Source organism: Hyperolius riggenbachi, chromosome 1 (assembly GCF_040937935.1).
Source record: "Hyperolius riggenbachi isolate aHypRig1 chromosome 1, aHypRig1.pri, whole genome shotgun sequence".
NCBI classification, from domain to species: Eukaryota; Metazoa; Chordata; class Amphibia; order Anura; family Hyperoliidae; genus Hyperolius; species Hyperolius riggenbachi.
Genome location: NC_090646.1, coordinates 358,188,652 through 358,209,440, shown reverse-complemented (window position 1 = coordinate 358,209,440; position 20,789 = coordinate 358,188,652). Strand labels below are relative to the sequence as shown.

The 20,789-nt window shown below is 42.0% G+C and overlaps 1 protein-coding gene across 1 annotated transcript in view; it reads right to left on the bottom strand.

The window, feature by feature from the left end:
* The window catches only part of CERS1 (ceramide synthase 1), a 95,965-nt gene that overhangs the window by 32,494 nt on the left and 42,682 nt on the right, over nucleotides 1–20,789 (bottom strand). Inside the window, exons 2-3 of the mRNA XM_068271279.1 lie at nucleotides 17,957–18,116; nucleotides 4,573–4,753 (exon numbers count right to left, since the gene is read on the bottom strand). Of these exons, the coding sequence (XP_068127380.1) occupies nucleotides 4,573–4,753; nucleotides 17,957–18,116 (341 nt within the window). The remainder of the gene's footprint in view (nucleotides 1–4,572; nucleotides 4,754–17,956; nucleotides 18,117–20,789) is intronic.

The following is a 20,789-nucleotide window of genomic DNA, read 5'->3' as shown; positions in this document are numbered from 1 at the left end:
TGCACATATAATTCTACATAATGCGGACATTGCTGGTATAATTCGCAATGATTCCTACTGAAGAGGAAATATATGAGTACCGGGGTTAACTGGTAGGTTTTAGTAGTTAAGTGCCAATATTAGGTGGGTTACTGTTTGGAGACAGGGAAAGGGGAGGTTACTTTTTACTTCTTATTGTTAGCAAGATTAAAGTACACCTGCAGCTTAAAAGAAAAAAATTACATACTTATGTCAGTAGGTGGAAGCCTCTTGATGCTCCAGGTTACCCTGATCTACCACAACCCCTCCACTGCCTGCCTGGACCCTATTCATCTTTGCAGCCACACTCCCCTCCAAGTACGAGCGTGGCCGCACTATGCAAGCATCAGTGACTTTGCACTTATGCAGTAGTATGGAATCAATCATGCACAGAGAAAAAAGTTGTGCACAAGCGGCTCCAGGCTACTGCACTCTTATAAACACAGGCTAGCAGGGCTACTAGCAATATTCAACATTAAAGATGAAGATTGTGTAGAGGGTCCCAGCAGAGGAGGAAGACTGGGGAAACCTCTGAACCACCCAGAGGCATCCCCCTACTGAGGCTTTATTTTTTAAAGTCACAGGTGTCCTTTATGTTCGCTATTAGCAAGGGGATTACAGTATGTTAGACAGAATGGTTCGGATCAGGTGGTAAGAAGGGGATTGTGTTGGAGAGGAGGTTAGGGTTACATCTCAGGAAGGAGCGTTCTTTAAGCAGTCAGAATTTACAGTAGGGGAATACACTAGGATTAGGCAAATTAAGAGGGACAAGTGCCAATACGTATCAGTAAGGGTACTTTACGAATATTCTTAAATTACAACTGAAGTGAGCAGAATAGCAAGGCTGCCATATTTGTTTCCTTTTAAACAATACCAGTTGCCAGGCAGCCATGCTGATCTATATGGCTGCAGTAGTGTCTGAATAACACCAGAAACAAGCATGCAGATTATCTTGTCAGATCTGACAATAATGTCAGAAATATCTGATCTGCTGCATGCTTGTTCAGGGTCTCCGGCAAAAAGTATTAGAGGCAGAGAATCAGCAGGATAGCCAGGAAATTGGTGTTGCTTAAAAGGAAATAAATATGGCAGCCTCCATCTCCCTCTCACTTCAGTTGTCCTTTAATACCACCTTTTCTTGTGCCATATCTCCCTTAGGACAGTTTTACTCGTGAAGAGACTTCTACAAGACTGTATTAAAGCTATTTTATTTTCAAACTACTCTGACACACATACACACTGAAATACAGTGGTGCCCATAATTATTCATACCCCTGGTAAATTTTTACTTAAAGTTACTTTTATTCAACCAGCAAGTAATGTTTTTAACGGGAAATTACATAGGTGTCTCCCAAATGATAATAAGATGATGTACAAGAGGCAGTGTTAGAAAAAAAACATTTCTCAGCTTTTATTTAAATTTGATCAAAAAGTGTCCAGTCCAAAATTATTCATACCCTTCACAAACTGTCACAGTCTGTGGGAAAATCCAAAGTTCTATACCATTCCAAATAGTCCAAGCTGTTCTAAAGCATCCTAATTACCCTGATTAATTGCTAACAGCTGTTTTAATCAACTTAACAGGTGAAAAACAGCTCTCTGCAGTTGGTTTGTGTACAGACATGGCTAAGACAAAGGAGCTCACTGAGGACCTGTGGCTGTGTATTGTGGCTACTCACAAGTCAGGAAAGGGCTACAAGGCCATTTCTAAATGTTTTCAAGTTCCAGTGGTTACCGTGCAAAGTATACAAGATGTTCCGTACTGTGAAAAATCTCAGAGGACGTGATCGGAAGCCAAAAGTTACACCTGTGCTGGCCTGGAGGATAGTGAGAGAGGTGAAAAATAGTCCAAGGATCACCACCAAGGCCATCCTGGTGACTCTGGGCTCTGCTGGTGGCAATGTCTCAAGGCAGACAATCCAACGAACACTACACACTGCTGGGTTCCACAGATGCAGACCAAGGAGGACACCACTTCTTCAGATAAGGCACACAAAAGCTCCCTTGGCATTTGCAAATGCTCATCTGGACAAAGAAGAAGACTTCTGGTCTTCCGTGTTATGGTCAAATGAAACAAAAAATTAATTGTTTGGTCACAATGATGTTTCCTTCATTTGGCGTAAAAAAGGAGAAGCCTTCAACCCAAAGAACACCACCCCCACTTTCAAACATGGTGGTGGAAACCTAATGCTTTGGGGGTGTTTTTCAACCAATGGACCAGGGAACCTAATCACAGTAAACGGCACCAGGAAAAAATAGAAATACATGAGGATTCTTAACGACAACATCAGGCAGTCTGCAGAGAAACTTGGCCTTGGGCACCAGTGGACATTTCAGCATGACAATGACCCAAAACAAACAGCAAAAGTAGTGAAGAAATGGTTAGCAGACAACATTAACGTTTTGGAGTGGCTCAACCAGAGTTCTGACTTAAATCCAATTGAGAATCTGTGGAGAGAGCTAAATATCAGAGTGATGGCAACCTGAAAGAATGGGAGATCACTGCTAAAGATGAATGGGCAAAAATACCTGTGAAGACATGCAAAATGCTGGTCTGCAATTATAGGACACGTTTGATTGCTGTAATAGCCAATAAAGGCTTTTCTATTGATTATTGAGAAGGGTACGAATAATTTTGCATAAAGAGAAAGTTTCATGAATTGGCCTCAATTCTCAAGTTACAATACACAAATAGCTGTTTAAAAACTGTTTCTGCGCAGAATTCAGTATGTATTTAAAACCGAGAAGCCTTCCCACATATCCTCCAGATGTTCAATCTAGGTTTGTGTGCATGGAGTCTGTCAAAGGACTCTTATGCTCCATGCACACAAGTCTGGTCTGCCTGACTGTCACTCAACAGCACACCACCATACACACAGCAGCTGCTTTCCCCCTTGTGGGGATAAGTCCTTTTGTAGATTAGCAAAGAAGCTGCAGCAGAAGCATAAGCCGGCCAAGCACTAGCACAGTTCCACAAAACTTCACAGGCAGATATAAAGCAACAAGAAGCGGATAGGAAGCGTCATCAATTATGCATCATTCCTCCAATATTGTCAATATACTTGCGCCAGCCTGTTGAGCGTGTCAGTCCCTCACTTGCTCCACATGTCCTCTCGCATCCAGGTAACTGTTGCTGTCCCTTTGAGGATGCTGGGCTCACCACACATGCTCCCCTCAGCAGGGCCCGTCTCGGCTATGACCACCTCCGGTATTGGCATGCTGCACAAACGCGCTCATGGTGTCCTTCACATGTGCGGAGCATCTAGGCTCTAGGATGGGCACAGTTCGCTTTGGCTGGCGTAGTGCAGGTTAGGCCAGGCTAGCTGACAGTGTCGGCGCTAGGCAGCGGGGCCGCTTCACAAGCGTAATGCGGCGATAGGCTCCTCCCACCGACGCGTTTCGCATCACATGACGCTTCTTCAGGGCGCTTCTTTTGGAGCAAGTGAGAGACTGACACGCTCAACAGGCTGGCGCACGTATATTGACAATATTGGAGGAATGATGCATAATTGATGACGCTTCCTATCCGCTTCTTGTTGCTTTATATCTGCCTGTGAAGTTTTGTGGAACTGTGCTAGTGCTTGGCCGGCTTATGCTTCTGCTGCAGCTTCTTTGCTAATCTACAAAAGGACTTATCCCCACAAGGGGGAAAGCAGCTGCTGTGTGTATGGTGGTGTGCTGTTGAGTGACAGTCAGGCAGACCAGACTTGTGTGCATGGAGCATAAGAGTCCTTTGACAGACTCCATGCACACAAGCCTAGATTGAACATCTGGGGGATATGTGGGAAGGCTTCTCGGTTTTAAATACATACTGAATTCTGCGCAGAAACAGTTTTTAAACAGGTATTTGTGTATTGGTTCCTTAAAGAAGCCTACTTGTAACTTGAGAATTGATTGTGCAATCAAGAAATAATGATTGAATCCAGATAAAGTGGTGTTTGAGGCCAATTCACGAAACTTTCTCTTTATGCTATTTCTACTGGCTACACCAATGCATGGGTTCAAGTAAATCAGGGAAGGGTTATGCACGGTCGGACTGCAGCCCTATGGTAAATTCCAAATCTTGTACGAATAATTTTGGACTGGACACTTTTTGCTGAAATGTAAATAAAATCTGAGAAATGTGTTTTTCCACCACAATAATGCCTCTTGCACATCATCTTATTGGGAGACACCTATGTCATTACCCGTTAAAGTTACTTTTATTCAACCAGCAAGTAATTTTTTAAGTCAAAATTTGCCAGGGGTATGAATCATTTATGGGCAGCACTGTATGTGACAATTGCGGATGCTACCTGGATAAATAATTACAAATGAGTATGCAGCCACACAGACTGAGCGTTTAGCTCTTCTGGGACCAGGAGCAGTTAGATGGTGCTCATATTGCTACAAGTTTCTTCTAGCAGCTAATGAAGAAACACATCACAAGAACATCAACAACAGATCCATGCATGACTTATAGTATTTAATGAGTGACCTAACTGATACCAGTACAAGTGACTCTGCTGTTCTGCTTTCCCTTCTACCACCCTGCATAACCAATAGTTTACTCACCGGAAGGCATAGGAGAAAATGATTAGGGTAAAAGTGACAACATGGTGCACAATCATGACAACAGAGTCCTTTCTCCATGCGTCCATATACAGGGTTGCATATGTTGAATGTGCATAGAAACTGCCTTGAACAAGATATAGAAGGGCAATTTCCGTAGGAATATCTGCCCCCGATGTCCAACCTAGGATCCACCAAAGAAAAATTAAAATGTTATCTGAAACTAAAAGAGTTCATGGCCTAACATGTATGTATAAAACACAGAAAAGTCGGAATCTGTGGCATTGCTCTGGAACACACAACCCAACCAAACTTTGCATTAGGTACATCCAGAAAATAAGCATGTCTCTGCTTACTAATTGTAATTCCCTTCACTTCTAGCCTAATTTACTAATGCCCTCCAGGGCTGGACTACACTGGAGTGCACTGAAGCAATAAGGCATCCAGCAAACCTTGGCTGCAATTTATTTACCGGTCTACTAAGTGACAACAAATATGTACCTGCTATAATAAATCCAGGCCAAGCTGTAGTTATAATAAATATTTCTCCATTCAGATGTGCAGGTGACTGCAAATGTATGGTTGCCTCTTGATTAACCTTTCAGGAATCCTTGCTGTGATCTGCAGTTATTTAATGGTTTAAGACACTGACATGTTACATGTCAGTGCCTTAAACAAGTTACTGAGGGTAACATGTTTTCCAACACCTATGTGATGCAATCAGTAGTGGTGCAAGAATTTGCAACACTTCAGTTTCTTAAACAATTAAATAATTCAGCGTACGGTTTTTGTGACACCTGTGGTGTAATCACTGGTGATGCAACAGGTCAGTGTCTTAAACAATTAAATAACTATGCCAGAACTGCAAATTTTTGTTATCTAACAGCAAACAATTATTTTGAAATACATATTCAGACCAGATTTGCTGAATTACGTAGGTTGTTTTGTTCTTCAGCCTTGTAGAAGCTTAGTAAATCAGGCCTCCTGTGTAACCTTTGAAAGGCAGTCTTCTTAGAAATTAATTCTGTACAACACTATTCATCGAACAAGGCTACAAAACAGCTTCCAGTTACACCTGTGAGTGGCGTACATCTCTGCAGATATTTGAATCTTGTACTTGTCTGTCCTTCACATCAGCATGTTACAGCTGAGCAGGTCTAAGGCAGATAAATAATTCACTGAGAGTCTGTCTCTGTTTAGCTCAGTATAAGATGTGATGTCAGACAGCAGAGTGCACAGAGGCAGAAACTTTCCAAGCATGTGGGACACTGAACTGCATACTAAACACTTAGCCATTTTAAGAAACAGAAAAGTAATAACTAGTTATATTTAGTCATGACCACTAGTCCTTTGAATACCATATCCTGGTCCAGTTGTCCTAAGAGTACGTTCACACTATGCATAAGTTACAATGCAATGGGCACGCCACATACACAACAGTGCGTTGGCTTCACGGTGCATCAGACTCCATCATAATAATGCGAGTCAAGCTATGAGCTACCAGACAATGCACTCATTAAACATGCTTAACAAATGAATGGTAATGAGGTAACGTGCATTGTGATGCAAGCGTTACTGCAAGATGCTAATTTTAACATTTATAGCAATGTGCCGCATGCACATCACAATGGATTCAATGTGAACTTAAATTGAGGGAGGATTCAGACTTCGCATGTAACTTGTGATTTTCCAAAATCGAGAAAACCGCACATCTAGTGTATTTCAATGGCATCAGTTTTTATCTGAGCGTGTATGGGAATTTTCAATCAGGATCTTTCTGCACTTAAGGTCTGATTATTTTCATGTACAATGTGTGTTTCAATGCAAGTCAATGGGAAAGCAGAATAATCGCAATTTGCATGAAAAAAAATCACATGCGGTTTTCAGTTAATGAGATTTATTTTCATGTTATTTATCTTCATTGGTATTCACAGAAAAAAATGCAAACTTTCGCCTACCGATACAAATTGCAAAAATGTGCATGAATGTTTGTTCATAAATTAAAAAAAAACCTAAAATCACAAACCCAGAATCGTGCATGCACAAAATGCAAGGTGAGACCGCCCTCTAAATGCTAAATTTGTGTTTAAATATTGCCAAAATATATATAAGCCCTACACCAGACTTTCTGTCATTTTCTACAACTATATAAAGAGCTTTATATCTCAGCCTGCATGATTTAAATATGCTTACTTGCACCCCCTGGTGGCAGTACACTTTTTGGGGAACATCACAAAAATTCCCTCAGCATACATTCTAACAATTCATCTGTAGACACACTTACCACTTTCTGCTCAGGTGATGAAATGGACCTTGTTTGCTATGTAATGGAGGCTATTACCTACTATAAGGGAGAAATGAAATAGGTGGACAGTGCACTGTAGTCATGACCTGTGTAAGATGTGTGTTGTTTTTTTTTTGCTACATTCTATTGCATTGAACATGGACCTCTTCAACAAAAGTGTATCTATGGGCTTCTGGATGTTTAAGCCACTCAACTCTATGGTATGGTTATAAAGTGCATGGAAATCTACTTTTACCAGTGAGCACAGACCAGAGAGCTCCTACAATGGGGAAGCCAAGCACTCATCTATACTAAGATAGTTACAGGTGAATGATGTATGTATATGGCCAGGCTGAAAGGGAACTTGAAATGAGAAGTGTATGGTGGCTGCCACATTTATCTCATCTTAACCACTTCAGCCTTCAGTCGTTTTTCACCTTATGCATCCAAGCAATTTTCACCTCCCATTCATTCAACAATAACTTTATCACTAATTATCACAATTAATTGATCTATATCTTGATTTTTCCACCACCAATTAGGCTTTCTTTGGGTGGTACATTTTGCTAAGAATTATTTTTTTTCTACATGCATTTTAAATGGTAATATTAGGAAAAAATCATTATTTCTCAGTTTTTGACCATTATAGCTTTATAATAATACATGCTACCATAATTAAAACCTATGTATTTTATTTGCCCATTCGTCCCGGTTATTACACCATTTAAATTATGTCCCTATCACAATGTATGACACCAATATTTTATCTGGAAATAAAGGTGCATTTTTTCAGTTTTGCGTCCATCACTATTTACAAGCTTTTAATTTAAAAAAATGTTTGTAATATACCCTCTTCACATGCATATTAAAAAACGTTCAGACCCTTAGCTAACTATTTATGTTTTGGGTTTTTTTTAGTTGTCATTTTTTTTCCATTAAAAATTGTATTTTGGTAATTTTTGGTGTGAGGTAAACAGTTAAATTTAAGTATAATAATGTGTGGTTATTTCATAAAAAAAAGTATGTAGATGTAGTTTTACTATTTGGCCACAAGATGGCCACACTCAAATTTTTTTTTTCCAGTCCTGGAAGCGAGAGTGGTAGTATAGTATAAGGAGGACAGGAAACTTTTTTTTTCTTCAGAAAGATCGCAGCTTCTCAAATAAGCCGTCGTTCTTTCTACCGGGGACTTATCAATGAATGGGAACTATGTCCCATTCACTGATCTCAGGGCTAAACGGGGCGGCACGGGAGCACGCAGGAGCGCACAGTAGCAGCCTTTTGGACATGACAGTCACGTCCAAAAGGCTAAAATGGTTAAAGCAGTAGGATCAGCCATACTATGCCAGAGAAAAAACACATATATAAGTAGATAAATACTTGATCTACTTACATAACACATATATTATACTGTCCATGTTTTGATTTCAGTGAATGTTATATAGTAAATTATGAGAATTCTGTTCCTGGTGAGGGCCATGTCTTTTGCCCACAGTTAAGGCTAACTCGTGATGTCATTTCTGCCCTTTACTTTTTATCTTGTCTCCTCCAATCGCTGAGTCGCCTCAGCCTTGCTTGTAAACACAAGTGAGTAGGGGATTCGGTTTCAGATAAGAAGCTGGCAGGGAAATAAAGGGAAGAGGAGGAATAGATTATAGATAAAAAGAACCCCCAGCATGCAATTCTTTGTCACGACTACTAAAGGGCCAGTGTTCCTTAAGTAAGTGATAACTCCAAATCATAACAGCAGAAAAAGTTTTGAAAGTTTTGAATGCAGGCTTAGCATCTTTATCACTTAATACACTCAGACCAGTTGCTGTTGAAATTTGATTTTTATGGTGACGATACCGCTTTAAACAATAGCTGCCTGGCAGCCCTGCTGATCTATTTGGCTGCAGTAGTGCAGCAGTGTCTGAATCACACCAGAAACAAGCATGCAGCTAATCTTGTCAGATTTGACTTCAAGGAATACTATTAAACTATAGCAATTTGTGGCAACAGTCTAAATTATTGTATTAACATGTGTAAGGATGGGCAGGGTAAATATTATTGCTGTGTGTAGTCATTCTATTTTTAATTACCCTATAGGCAGCATCCCCTTATCAAATTGACAGCGACGGAGAAGGGGATTATATCATTATGAGAGGGGGGTTCCGTGTTCCTATTGACATACTGTAGTACTACGTGCTTCCTCACATCAGAGCGGAGAGCACGTGACCTGCCTCAATTAGTTACTCTGAGGAGCGAGAGGCTACCACTCTCGCTACTATTCTGCCCCTCAATAAAGTTTATTATTCTTAATCTTGAAATTATCTCTAATACCAGCAGCCTTCTGTGGAAAGCTCTCCACAGAGACTGCCAGTGGCTGCACCCATCCCCACCTTCGGCTCCGGGTTTCTCCGTGATTACGCGGCAGCTCTACCGCCCTCCTCTGGCTCTCTTGTTTGCTGTTGCATAGCAACAGCAAACATTCAGTGACGCAGGCTCGCAGCGGCTCTTCTGAAACCCGAAGCAGGAGCCGAGTCTCTGTGGAGAGTTTTCCACAGAAGGCTGCCAGCATTAGAGATAATTTCAAGATTGGGAATAATAAACTTTATTGCGGGGCAGAATAGGAACGAGAGTGGTAGTCTCTCGCTCCTCAGAGTAACTAATTGAGGCAGGTCACGTGCTCTCCGCTCTGATGTGAGGAAGCACGTAGTACTACAGTATGTCAATAGGAACGCGGAACCCCCCTCTCATAATGAGATAATCCACTTCTCCGTCGCCGTCAGTTTGATAAGGGGACGCTGCCTATAGGGTTATTAAAAATAAAATGACTACACACAGCAATAATATTTACCCTGCCCATCCTTACACATGTTAATACAATCATTTAGACTGTTGCGACAAATTGCTATAGTTTAATAGTATTCCTGTAAAGAGAACCCGAGGCGTGTTTGTTAAATCATATTAGGACACAGAGGCATGTTCTGTGTACAATGACCTGCCTCTGTGTCCTTCTATTGTGCCTTCAGCCCCCCCCCCCCCCTTAAAAAAAAGCACCAGGCTAGCGATGCGCAGATTGTCGCTAGCCTGCTGTTTAACTCAACCTGTCACTCATCTCAGCTCCCCCGTCTCCTGTATTACACGGCTCCCCCGCCTGCATCCCTTCCCTCCCCACCTCTGTAAGCTTCCTCCAATCGGCTTACGGAGGCGTGGAGGGAAGGGACACAGGTGGGGGAGCCGTGTAATACAGGAGGCGGGGGAGTGGCGATGAGTGACAGGCTGAGGTGAATAGCAGGCTAGCGAGAATCTGCATGTAGCTAGCCTGGTGCTTTTTTTAGGGGGGACAGCAGAGCCTGGGGCGGCTGGAGCCACAATAGAAGGACACAGGGGCAGATCATTTTACACAGAACATGCCTCTGTGTCCTAATATGATTTGACAAACACGCCTCGGGTTCTCTTTAAATGTCAGAAACACCTGATCTGCTGCATGTTTGTTCAGGGTCTATGGCTAAAGGCATTAGAAGCGGAGGATCAGCTGGATAACCAGGCAGCTGGTATTGCTTAAAAATAAATAAATATGATATATCTGTCTCACTTAAAGTGAACCTCCGGACTAAAAATCGACTCAGCAGCACTGAAAAGGCTTCGTGTTTCTTTAACAGTTTCACAGCATCAGAACTTTGTTTCTCTTATACAAACCTCATTTTTAGCTGCACAGAAGAAAACTGCCCGGGCTTTTTTTCCCTGATGCTGTGCAAAGCATGATGGGATTTCTGATTTTGTTGTTCTCTTTCTGCTGTTTTGGTGCAATTTTTTTTTTTTACATTTTGAATTTGACATTTGAAGCCTAGCGCATGCAGCTGGGAGGGGTGATCAGCACACAGGACAGTTGGAACTGTGTCTCCTGCTCCTTGTCACCTCCTTTCAACCAAAAAGATGGCTGCCCCCATGACAAAGATGGCAGCCCCCATGAATCACAAACATTTGCCTGTTCTTTTAAAAGTGGGTAAGAGATTATATTACCAATCTATTCTAATTAACATAACTAATGTAACTTAATGACAGTATGTTTGTTTAGCCTGAAGTTCCCCTTTAAGGTGTCCTTTAAAGTCCAGTGACTGGTCCCCTGCCTAATTTTCCTTTACAGAAATATGTAACTAAAATTGTGGTTGATGTTAACGTTCGATCTACTCATATATTGCAAGATTTTGTATATTGTAGCTTTGCTACTAAACTGAATTAGAGTGGAAGTCAATTTCATGTTTTGTTTTAGAGTGTGAACAACGCCCACTGTCAGATTTTAATGCTGTTTGTGTCATACTTTTTATTGACAATATGCTTTGCTGTTTGCCCTTTTTTTCCTGTTCCGTTATTATTTTTACAAGAAACGCAACGGCCACTGTGAACAAGTGAAAGTGAAATTTGACTTCTGCCAACTGCCCCATTAGGAGATTTTCCACAGTTTCTGTTTTGGTCGTAAAATGTTCACCTTTGGAGGACTTCCTGTCCCAGTGCCACCTTTAACAGTGACACAAAGTAAAGGAACATGTCACACTAAAGACATAGACATGAAAAGTATGATGGAGGTTCTAACAAGAGGGGTAGCAAGAGGGGATGAACAGGATGCAATAGCACCATGGGCACTATATAAATAAATAATAATAATAATAATAATAAAGTGGTCCCAATGGGCTTAAATAGGTCCCTCCTCCAACTGCTGCATTAGATCTTTATTAATGGTCTAGTGGTAATGATCACCTCTGTATGCCCTTCGAACAATTTTAATCATTGTCAAACGATTCCTTTTCCTCTGCTAACACCTCTCACTCACACAGTTTTGGTGGTCTGTATTATGCAATAATTATGCATACAGAGCTGGGGATGGAGAGTGCAGTGTAAAATTTGCATTGGACCTATGGATCTGTAACCAAGACGTTGGTTCTAACCCTTCTCCACACTATCCTACAATGAACAGTTTTGCCTTGACTTCTACTTTAGTACTAAGAATGTGCAGCAGCTGCTACGTAATGGGAACTGCTGTCTCGACAGATCCTCCTTGTGCTGCCACACCTGTGAATTTGATGATGGTTCTTTAAACCACCATAAAGTTCATCTGGGCAGAGTGCAAATGTCTGGCAGAAAGTGAAGTGTAGAATTAGTGTGCATGGAACCTTAAGCTCATTCTGACGTCAGTTCAGCATCAAGTTAACATGAGTTTGACTGCAGGTCAACTGCAGTTGGTAGTACACATGAACCTTTGTTTTCCATTGAATCCGATTTCCCATTAAATCGTATAACTTGAACATGAACTGATGCCAACCGGAATGTAACCTGGAGTCAAATATCTGAGTACACTATCCATTACTGAGATTTTCTCAGGTAGAGCTCATTAGAGAACATAAGCGATCCTGCGAACCTACATTGATTCTGTATCTTCTGCTACTACAAGACAATAATAATAACAGACCTGGCTTGTATAACCTAGTTCAGAGCAGACCATAGTGCGAGTTAGTTAATAAAGAAGGGCTGGGAATTAGCAGCAACTTGCAGGCACCCACAGCAATTTTTTAACAATAACTCTTGTTGCTTTATTAGTCTGGCAGTAACATTGTGCACATGTAAAATGGGCATCCTGGTAATTTGGGCACCAAAGATAGTCGCTGGTAGAATATCGGTAAAATATTCTTCTACTGGACAGTGGTAATTCCGCTAGTAAAAGATCTGTAAATTTTACAGATATTTTACTCTTGCTGAACCTAGCCCTATTCTCACACAGAACCCTCCTTCTACTGATGCCTTAACCCTAATTGTCCCCCAGCCGCTAAATCTGCCAATATTTAACACTAAACCTAACCCTATTCTCACACTAACCCTCCCTATCTCTAGAAGATAGATGAGAAACTCGCCAATTTATTGATTCAGTCTTATCCTATCAGCCTTGTGATAAATGTTTCTCCCAAATTCCACACTAGACTAGACAACCTACCAGTCTGGCCCATCGTGGCTTGGTTGGACTTTGTATTTGCCCCCATAGCTAAATATGTGGACAGACTTATGAGACCTTATGTTGTCATGCAGAAATCTTATCTGTGGGACACCCACATGTTCCTCAATATTATCCAAAGCATGCAGCCATTGTAAGGGGAGTATCTCCTCATCACTCTGGACGTGCAGAGCCTCTATACCTCCATTCCACATCAGGGAGGTCCCTTCGTACAGATCAGATTTGTATGTGCATTACTTGAGGTTCAAAAGTCTCTCATGTATATGGATAAGCGCTCAATGCTTGCTTGCAACTCAAAATATAGAGGCAGATAAAATAAGCCCCCCCTTCGGGGAAAGACTCACCAGAGGATGCGGCCTTCAGGGCCCGTTATCGCTTTCGGGGTATTGGCCACCCCGCGGCCTCTCTGGCAATCCACAGGTTACTGCTCCAGGTCTCACTGGCAATCCACGGGTTACCGCTCCAGGTAGCACATGTTCCTGCAGCTTCCCTTGTCTGTCTCCAGCCTCTCAAACAGCCGCGCTGTTAGCTTCACACTGTATCCTAGTGGATCGCCAGAGAGGCCGCGGGGTGGCCAATACCCCGAAAGCGATAACGGGCCCTGAAGGCCGCATCCTCTGGTGAGTCTTTCCCCGAAGGGGGGGCTTATTTTATCTGCCTCTATATTTTGAGTTGCAAGCAAGCATTGAGCGCTTATCCATATACATGAGAGACTTTTGATTGACTGATGGTGCACGCATCTGGGAAGAGCGCTCCCACTATTACAACATTTTGTCTATATTAGACTGACCAGTGGTCGCTTGCCTGCCTATATTGGACTTGTTTAAACGTGTGTGAGCGCAGTGTCGGGGTGCTTTGTTGTATTTTCATTACTTGAGGTTGTACTGAAATATAATTACTTTCGATTTAAGGACCAATTCTATAATGTTAATGAGGGGGGCGGGATGGGGTCTAATATAGCCCTGTCCTATGCAAACATCTATATGGGCATTTATGAGGAGATGTATGTTTACAGGAACATGCTTTTTCAGAATCATGCACTACAATGGTATAGATACTGTATATTTAAGCGTATGGGCGGGGCCATATTCAACCCTTTATAACTTTGTAGCCGAGATGATGTCAAGGTGTACAGACATTAAATTAACATTACATAGTTCCATGAAACAGACCAGTTTCCTGGATACTATGGTCATGAGAAGGGGTTAGAGGTTGGTCACTGAGCTCTATATCAAGCTGACGAATGTGAATTCCCTGTGGCACTTCGGAAGTTTTCATCTGGAGTCTACTAAGGTGTCAATCAGTCAGTTTCAACAAGTTGAGAGGAGAGTGGTGGAAAGAGCAAAGAATTGATGAGATGCAAAGCAAATGACTACAAACGGGCTATCCTTGGAGGTTGTGGGCAAAGTGCAGGACAGATTGGCTGGTTGTCACAGGGGACACCAGTCTCAGGATACGATTGGACTTATCCACTTCATTACCAGATATAGGCACTGAGAGCAACAGTATAGCCAAGGTAGTGAAACGCCATTGGCATTTACTAACAAATAGTTTTCAAGAGGTTGAAACATTAAAAAATTCCCCTATTTGTTCATATAGGAGGGCACCTAATCAAGGAGATAAAGTGGTGCATGCTGATATGGGCAGGGGGTCACCCAATCAATCCAGATTGACACACAGGGGCACTTACCATGGTCTGAACTATGTTCACCGTAATTGCAAAAATCTGTTCAACATTATTGCCCTAACTAAAACGCTGCATCCCCGTGGCTGAACTCTAACTAAATCCCCCCAATCTTCCCTCGCAAAATACATGACCTTCTTGGTCGTGGATTTTGCTGCACTGGGAGGCAGAGCTTTCAGCTGCAGCTCTGCCTCCATGTGTGTCAATCCATGCATGTCTCCGCCTCTCCCCTGTCCCTCTCAGTGAAGGAAGACTGAGAGGGGCAGGCGGAGGCGGAGATACGGGCTGATAGACATGTGTAGAGGCAGAGCTGCAGCTGAAAGCTCTGCCTCTCATGGAAGCGCTCCCCGCAGTGTGCGCCGGGGCGTTTGGGAGGATTTAATTAGATTTCAGCCACGGGGATGCAGCGTTTTAGTTGGGGCAATAATGTTGAACAGGTTTTTGCAATAAAAAGCTGAATTTTCGGAGATTTCAGAGTCTCTTTAAATATGCTATTAAAGAAAAACTCGAGGACCAGTATGTCCCCTATCATTTCCAAGTACCCAAACATAATGTCAGTCAGCCAAGGAGAGGAGTGTCAAAAAATTGTACACTTAGGGATTGATTCAATAAACATGGGTAATATTACCGTGCACACAAAGAAATATTACAGTTACTTCCGTACGTAAGTATCATGAGATATGCTAGCAGCATGACCCGCGGTTCTCCAGTAGTGTGCCTGCTACTACGATAACAAGTGCAGCATCCATGTCTATGTCTCCAATCAGATATTGGCTGCGTAGTTTCCCATCAGGTCTGGCTAGGCATAGACCTGTGTGATTGGTGTAAGGGCCCATTCACACTTTTAAACATTAAACTTATGTTGGTGAATAATAAAATCACTGTACACTTCACACTTTCTTTGCCATTGCAATTAGCGCTTTTATAGCATGCTAATCGCGATCGCACTTCAATGGTGGGAAACCGCTGCATGCACCGCATTTACCGATTGCTGCTAATCACGAATCGCTCGCGATCTACGACAATCGCGGCAGTTAGATCACTGCTATAAAGTTAATGTTGCACTAGGGCTTTAAAAAGTGCTAGTGGTTCGGTAATTAGTGGTAAACAGCCACTAATCGTCCTAATGTGAATGGGCCCTAAGGGCTTTGAGCCCACTCATTGGGCAGAGTCTCAGAATATAAAAAGGCTGTTGTACAAAACTTCTTGGTCTGGATAGTGTACTGGTTAAGGGCTCTGCCTCTGCTATAGGGCTTGAATAGGGCTTGGGCTTGACATGGGTTTAAATCTCTGCTCTGCCTGTTCAGTAAGTCAGCAGCTATTCAGTAGGAGACCTTGTGGTACTTACTCTCTAACGCTGCTACTGCCTATAGAGCGCGTCCTAGTGACTGCAGCTCTGGCACTTTGAGACCACTAGGAGAAAAGTGCGATATAAATGTTTTGTGTCATGCAGCATAATACATAATGGCCATATGCAATTCACTTTTTCTCCTGAGTTATCTCCTTGGAGATAATTTTTCATCTTCTCTTTAACCACTTGAGGACCAGAGGTTTATACCCTCCTAGTGACCAGGCCATTTTTTACAATTCGGCACTTCACAACTTTAACAGTTTATTGCTCGGTCATACACCCAAATTAACCTTACCTTCTTTCTTCTCACAAATAGAGTTGTCTTTTGGTGGTATCTGATTGCTGCTTTTTATTTTTTTTTATCGGTTAAAAAAGACTAAAATTTTAGCATTTTTTTTAAACCCCCCCCCCCCCCCTAAATTGGCCCTACACTATACATACATAGACATATGACTAAGCTAGGGATTAGATTGTGAGCCCATCAGAGGGACAGTTAAAGAGACTCTGAAGTGAGTATAAATTTACTTTTTTAACATGCAGTCATGTTAATCAGTATAATCGCTGCTAAAACGGCGCTATCGCGCGGTAAAACGAGGGGTTTATACCCCGAAATCCCCTCTCCTACCTCCGGGGAGAGCTTCCTGATGAGGCAGAGCTTATGGCCTTAGCTCTGCCTCTCAGCGAGTCAATCCCGGCTGATCGCCGCCTCTCCCCGCCCCTCTCGATCTGCCTTCACAGAGAGGGGCGGAGGAGAGGCGGAGATCCGTGCGCCGATTGACGCGCATGGAGGCAGAGCTGCAGCCGTAAGCTCTGTCTCCATGAGCAGCAAAATCCACGACCAAGAAAGTTGTGGATTTTGGAGGGGGGTATAAACCCCTCGTTTTGCCGCGGGATAGCGACGTTTTAGCAGCGGTTATACTGAAAAGTAAATTTATACTCGCTTCAGAGTCTCTTTAAGTGACAAGGCAATCCTATGTGCAGCGCTGCGTTAGATGTCAGCGCTATATAAATATATTTTTGCATGTAAATAAAGAACACAGCCTGCCAACGCTGATCAGCCGCTGGCAGGCTGATCGCTGGTGCCTGTTGTTTATAGTGACGGCAGCTTGCGCTCATGCAAGCTCCCGTCTAATCTCGCTCCTCACAGGATGATGCCATATGGCATCATGGAGCAACAACAGAGCCACTCTGCGGCTGCCGACCAGCGTTAGGCAGTCGCAGAGTGGTTAAAATAACTTTTCAGCCCTTTGGAATTGAAAAGTACCAGAAACTCAGGAGAAAAAGTGAATAGCATATGGCCCAAGTTGTCTTCATGCAGCATAGCTTGTGAAATAATTACTAGCTTTGAGGTTTTGAAATGTTGCTGATTGTGCTATGTGACTGCCTATATAAAATCAAGAGCATAATATACTTCAACCTTGGATGGTGGCAGTCAGCAGCACTAACCCTCCTTTACCAATACCTAAGCTTAACCTACTTCCCCACCCCACTCATCCCCAGCCTATTTATCAGGTGCCACCTGCATGGGCGCTGCCATAGCTGCAATAAATATTGTGTTCTATGTGGCGTCCATTTTATCATGGTGCCACTGGCACCGAAATTACCTGCTTCAGCAACATTTGCTATGGTCGGGTTTGACTAGTGTTGACAATTTTAAATAACTCCAGAACAAGTTTGCAGGATCACCTACATTCTCCAGGCTAGGAGTACCTTACTAAATAAGGCCCAGGATGTGCAAACAGGTCAGTCGGGTTTATCTGCTAATCAGAACAATAATGACTATGACTAGCTTTTTTTAATCCCCCCCTAAATTATCTCTCCTTACTTACGGTATTTCTCACCTTATCTATAAATTGATTATTCGAACAGAAAAAAGAAAGAAAGAAATCACTCACAAATGATTTTCTACTTTTTCGCCTTATTTTTAGTCCTGTTTTGTTTGTTGGGTACAGAAAAGCTTTTAGTGCAAAACAGATAAAACGAGATAATTCATGAGAAGAATTTTGTGAATGGGCAAACATAAACAATATTGGCACATCCTGTGCAACGATCATATAGAAATAGCATCTTCACACGTACCATGGAAGGTTGAGGCTGGGTCATGAAAGAAGTTGTGTTTGGTAAAGAATAGGAGGTATGAGCAATAAGACCATGATGCACAGTAGAAGAGGAATTTCCAGGCACTTTCCGGAACCTTCTCTGCTTCTTTTGGCTGCAGTTGGCACCATTTACTAAATGGCTGAAAACAGAAGCACAAATGTATCAGTGGACTCACTAAAGGCTGGAAGCTGCTATGCACACAGTTATTGTATAACAACTTGTGAATCCTCAGAAATGTTCTAGGGTTATAGATGAATAGATCCTTTAGGCTCCTTTCCCCACATTTGCATTTTCAAAGCATTTTCAGTGTTGCAATGTGCTCCTCAGGGGCATCAGAAGAGCTTAGATGCACTTTTTGCAAGCATAATATGTATTTGTGAATTATTTATTTTTGATTTATCACCTTTCACCTAGTTTTTGGACGTACCAACTCTTATCAATTACAGTAATTATTGTTGCAAATGTATTCATCATAATTCATTCAAGTCAATGTTCAACCTGCACTCACTGTTGCTGTATATCGCTTCCTAAAATAAATTAAAAACATAAAAGCTAACTTAGAAAATCTGCAAAATGCTTTTGGATCCACCGGTAAGCTTTGAAGGCAGCACCAGGGGTTAAAGTAGCCGGATAAGCACAGACACCACCCTTGTGATGATACATATATAAACCCCCTACCAACAGTGAAAGGGCTCACCGAATTGTAGCCACCTCGAAAAACCAGGTGGATCTAGCGTGTTTATATCTCGATCACTCCTTCTGAAGAGAGAAAAAGCAGCTCCTCCACACCTCAGAGGTTACAGCAACAAGGTTTTAATCCAATCTCATAAAACATAAACATAAAAACCAGGGCTGTGGAGTCGGAGCAATTTTGGGTACACGGAGTCGGAGATTTCATAAACTAAGGAGTCAGAGTCGGATGGTTTTCGTACAAAATCCACAGCCCTGGTAAGTAGTAGACTAAGAGGCCAGAGTAGAGGACTCAGAGTCTGAGCCATTTTGGGTACCTGGAGTCAGAGGTTTCATAAACTGAGGAGTTGGAAGATTTTTGTACCGACTCCACAGCCCTGATAAAAACAATCCATAGTGTAATTCTGTTATCAAGCAGCTTCTCCTGCTAGCCAATTATTGCATGTGTCCAACAAGTTAAAAGCACATCAATAGATCTAGCCTGTCCAACCAGGCACTTCTAAGGATCTCACGGCGGAGCCCTGCTTGGTATCCCTCTCTGCCTGGCTTGCACAGCAGACACGATTCCCGCTAAACAACTGGCTGGTACATCCTTCAATGACGTCAAGATGCTCTGGCTCAGCCCAACGAGTTTAATCCAATAGGACTCATCAGCCCCTGATGGAGGCCTGTTGGACGAAACACGTTGTGGGAAGCCATAATAAATAATTTTGTTTTCCGTTATTCATGCATCTTTGCTTATGGGGAACTTTTCTGGATTTATTGATATGCATGATTGCCCATAGATTTGACTATGTTTCCAACCATGCAATGCGTTTTACTGTGGAATCACAATGCATGTTTTCCAACACATTCTTGCACATGCATTTCGATTTCCATTCATTATAATGCAATAAAAAATGAATGAGAGACTGCTCCTGGCATAAACAGTCAATGTAACTAATTAGTTCAATACATAGCTGGAATTTCGTCAACTGGCAGTAACTCCAGTTATGTGTAACTAACTTGTGTGACTTGTACTCAGTGATTGGTGTGTTTGTGCATAATATGTCAGTACGTCAAATATATTTGGGGCTTTTCTTATTTTAATGGTCTGCTACATATCATATTACAGCATTTCTGTGGAGCTGATGTCAGAACTTTGATTGGCCAATCTAAAACACTGAATATGTTCTGTTTGGCCCAGTTGTCTCTTGGATCTCTATTCAGTTTTAGATTTTACAAATCATTTTGTTCCCATGATTTTTCAAGCATAAGCATCTTTAAGATGCCCTGAAATATATTCTTCCTGAAAGCTCAGAACCAAAATTGGGGACTTTATAAATTGCATCTTAGTTATTGGGGTCTGCTCACAAGCCCTGGTTCCATATCCCATGAAATGAAAAGGTTAGAAATTCTTCTAAAATGTAATTAATGGATACACATGTGCAAATATTTTACTTCTCTTAATAACATTAAACACTTGTTATTTATTTTATCATTTAATCATAAAGATACCACATACTGTGCAGAGCAATATACAAAATAATGTGAATACACACTGGCCACTTCTCAAACAACCTTATAGCACAGGGGGTCAATAAAGATACGACAATGAAAAATACTGTAAGATCACTGCTATGAAAGTATAACTGCAATGACGAGTACGCAGTTACCAGACCACTCACTGTTATAAGTAGCTTACATAACTTTAATGTTATCAACAATTATGCCTCCTTTCCTTTAAACAGGCACCTTCCCTTGGGAGGTTTGGTTACATCTGAAAGTGCTTAATGTCTGTAAATTAGCAATCCCTCTACAGATCTGTTACATAAACAGCAATGTAAAATACCTCTTTCACTCTTCTGGGCTTATTGTTCTCTCTGAACCTCTGTTATGTGTTTTCAGCTGTACAGCTTTGTTATCTGTGCCTGAAGGAAACCGGCAAATCACATCACCGTAGGATCTATCAGCATTGTATGCGTACACACCTTTGTGGGCAGCGAGTGCTGTACAGACACATTGCTTTGCAATATCTGAGCAGCATGTACTGTTTCTATGGAGTGGGGAGGAGGAACAACAGCACGGTACATAATGGTGCAGCTTCCAGTTGCTGGGGTATGGAGGGGAATAATGTGCTTGG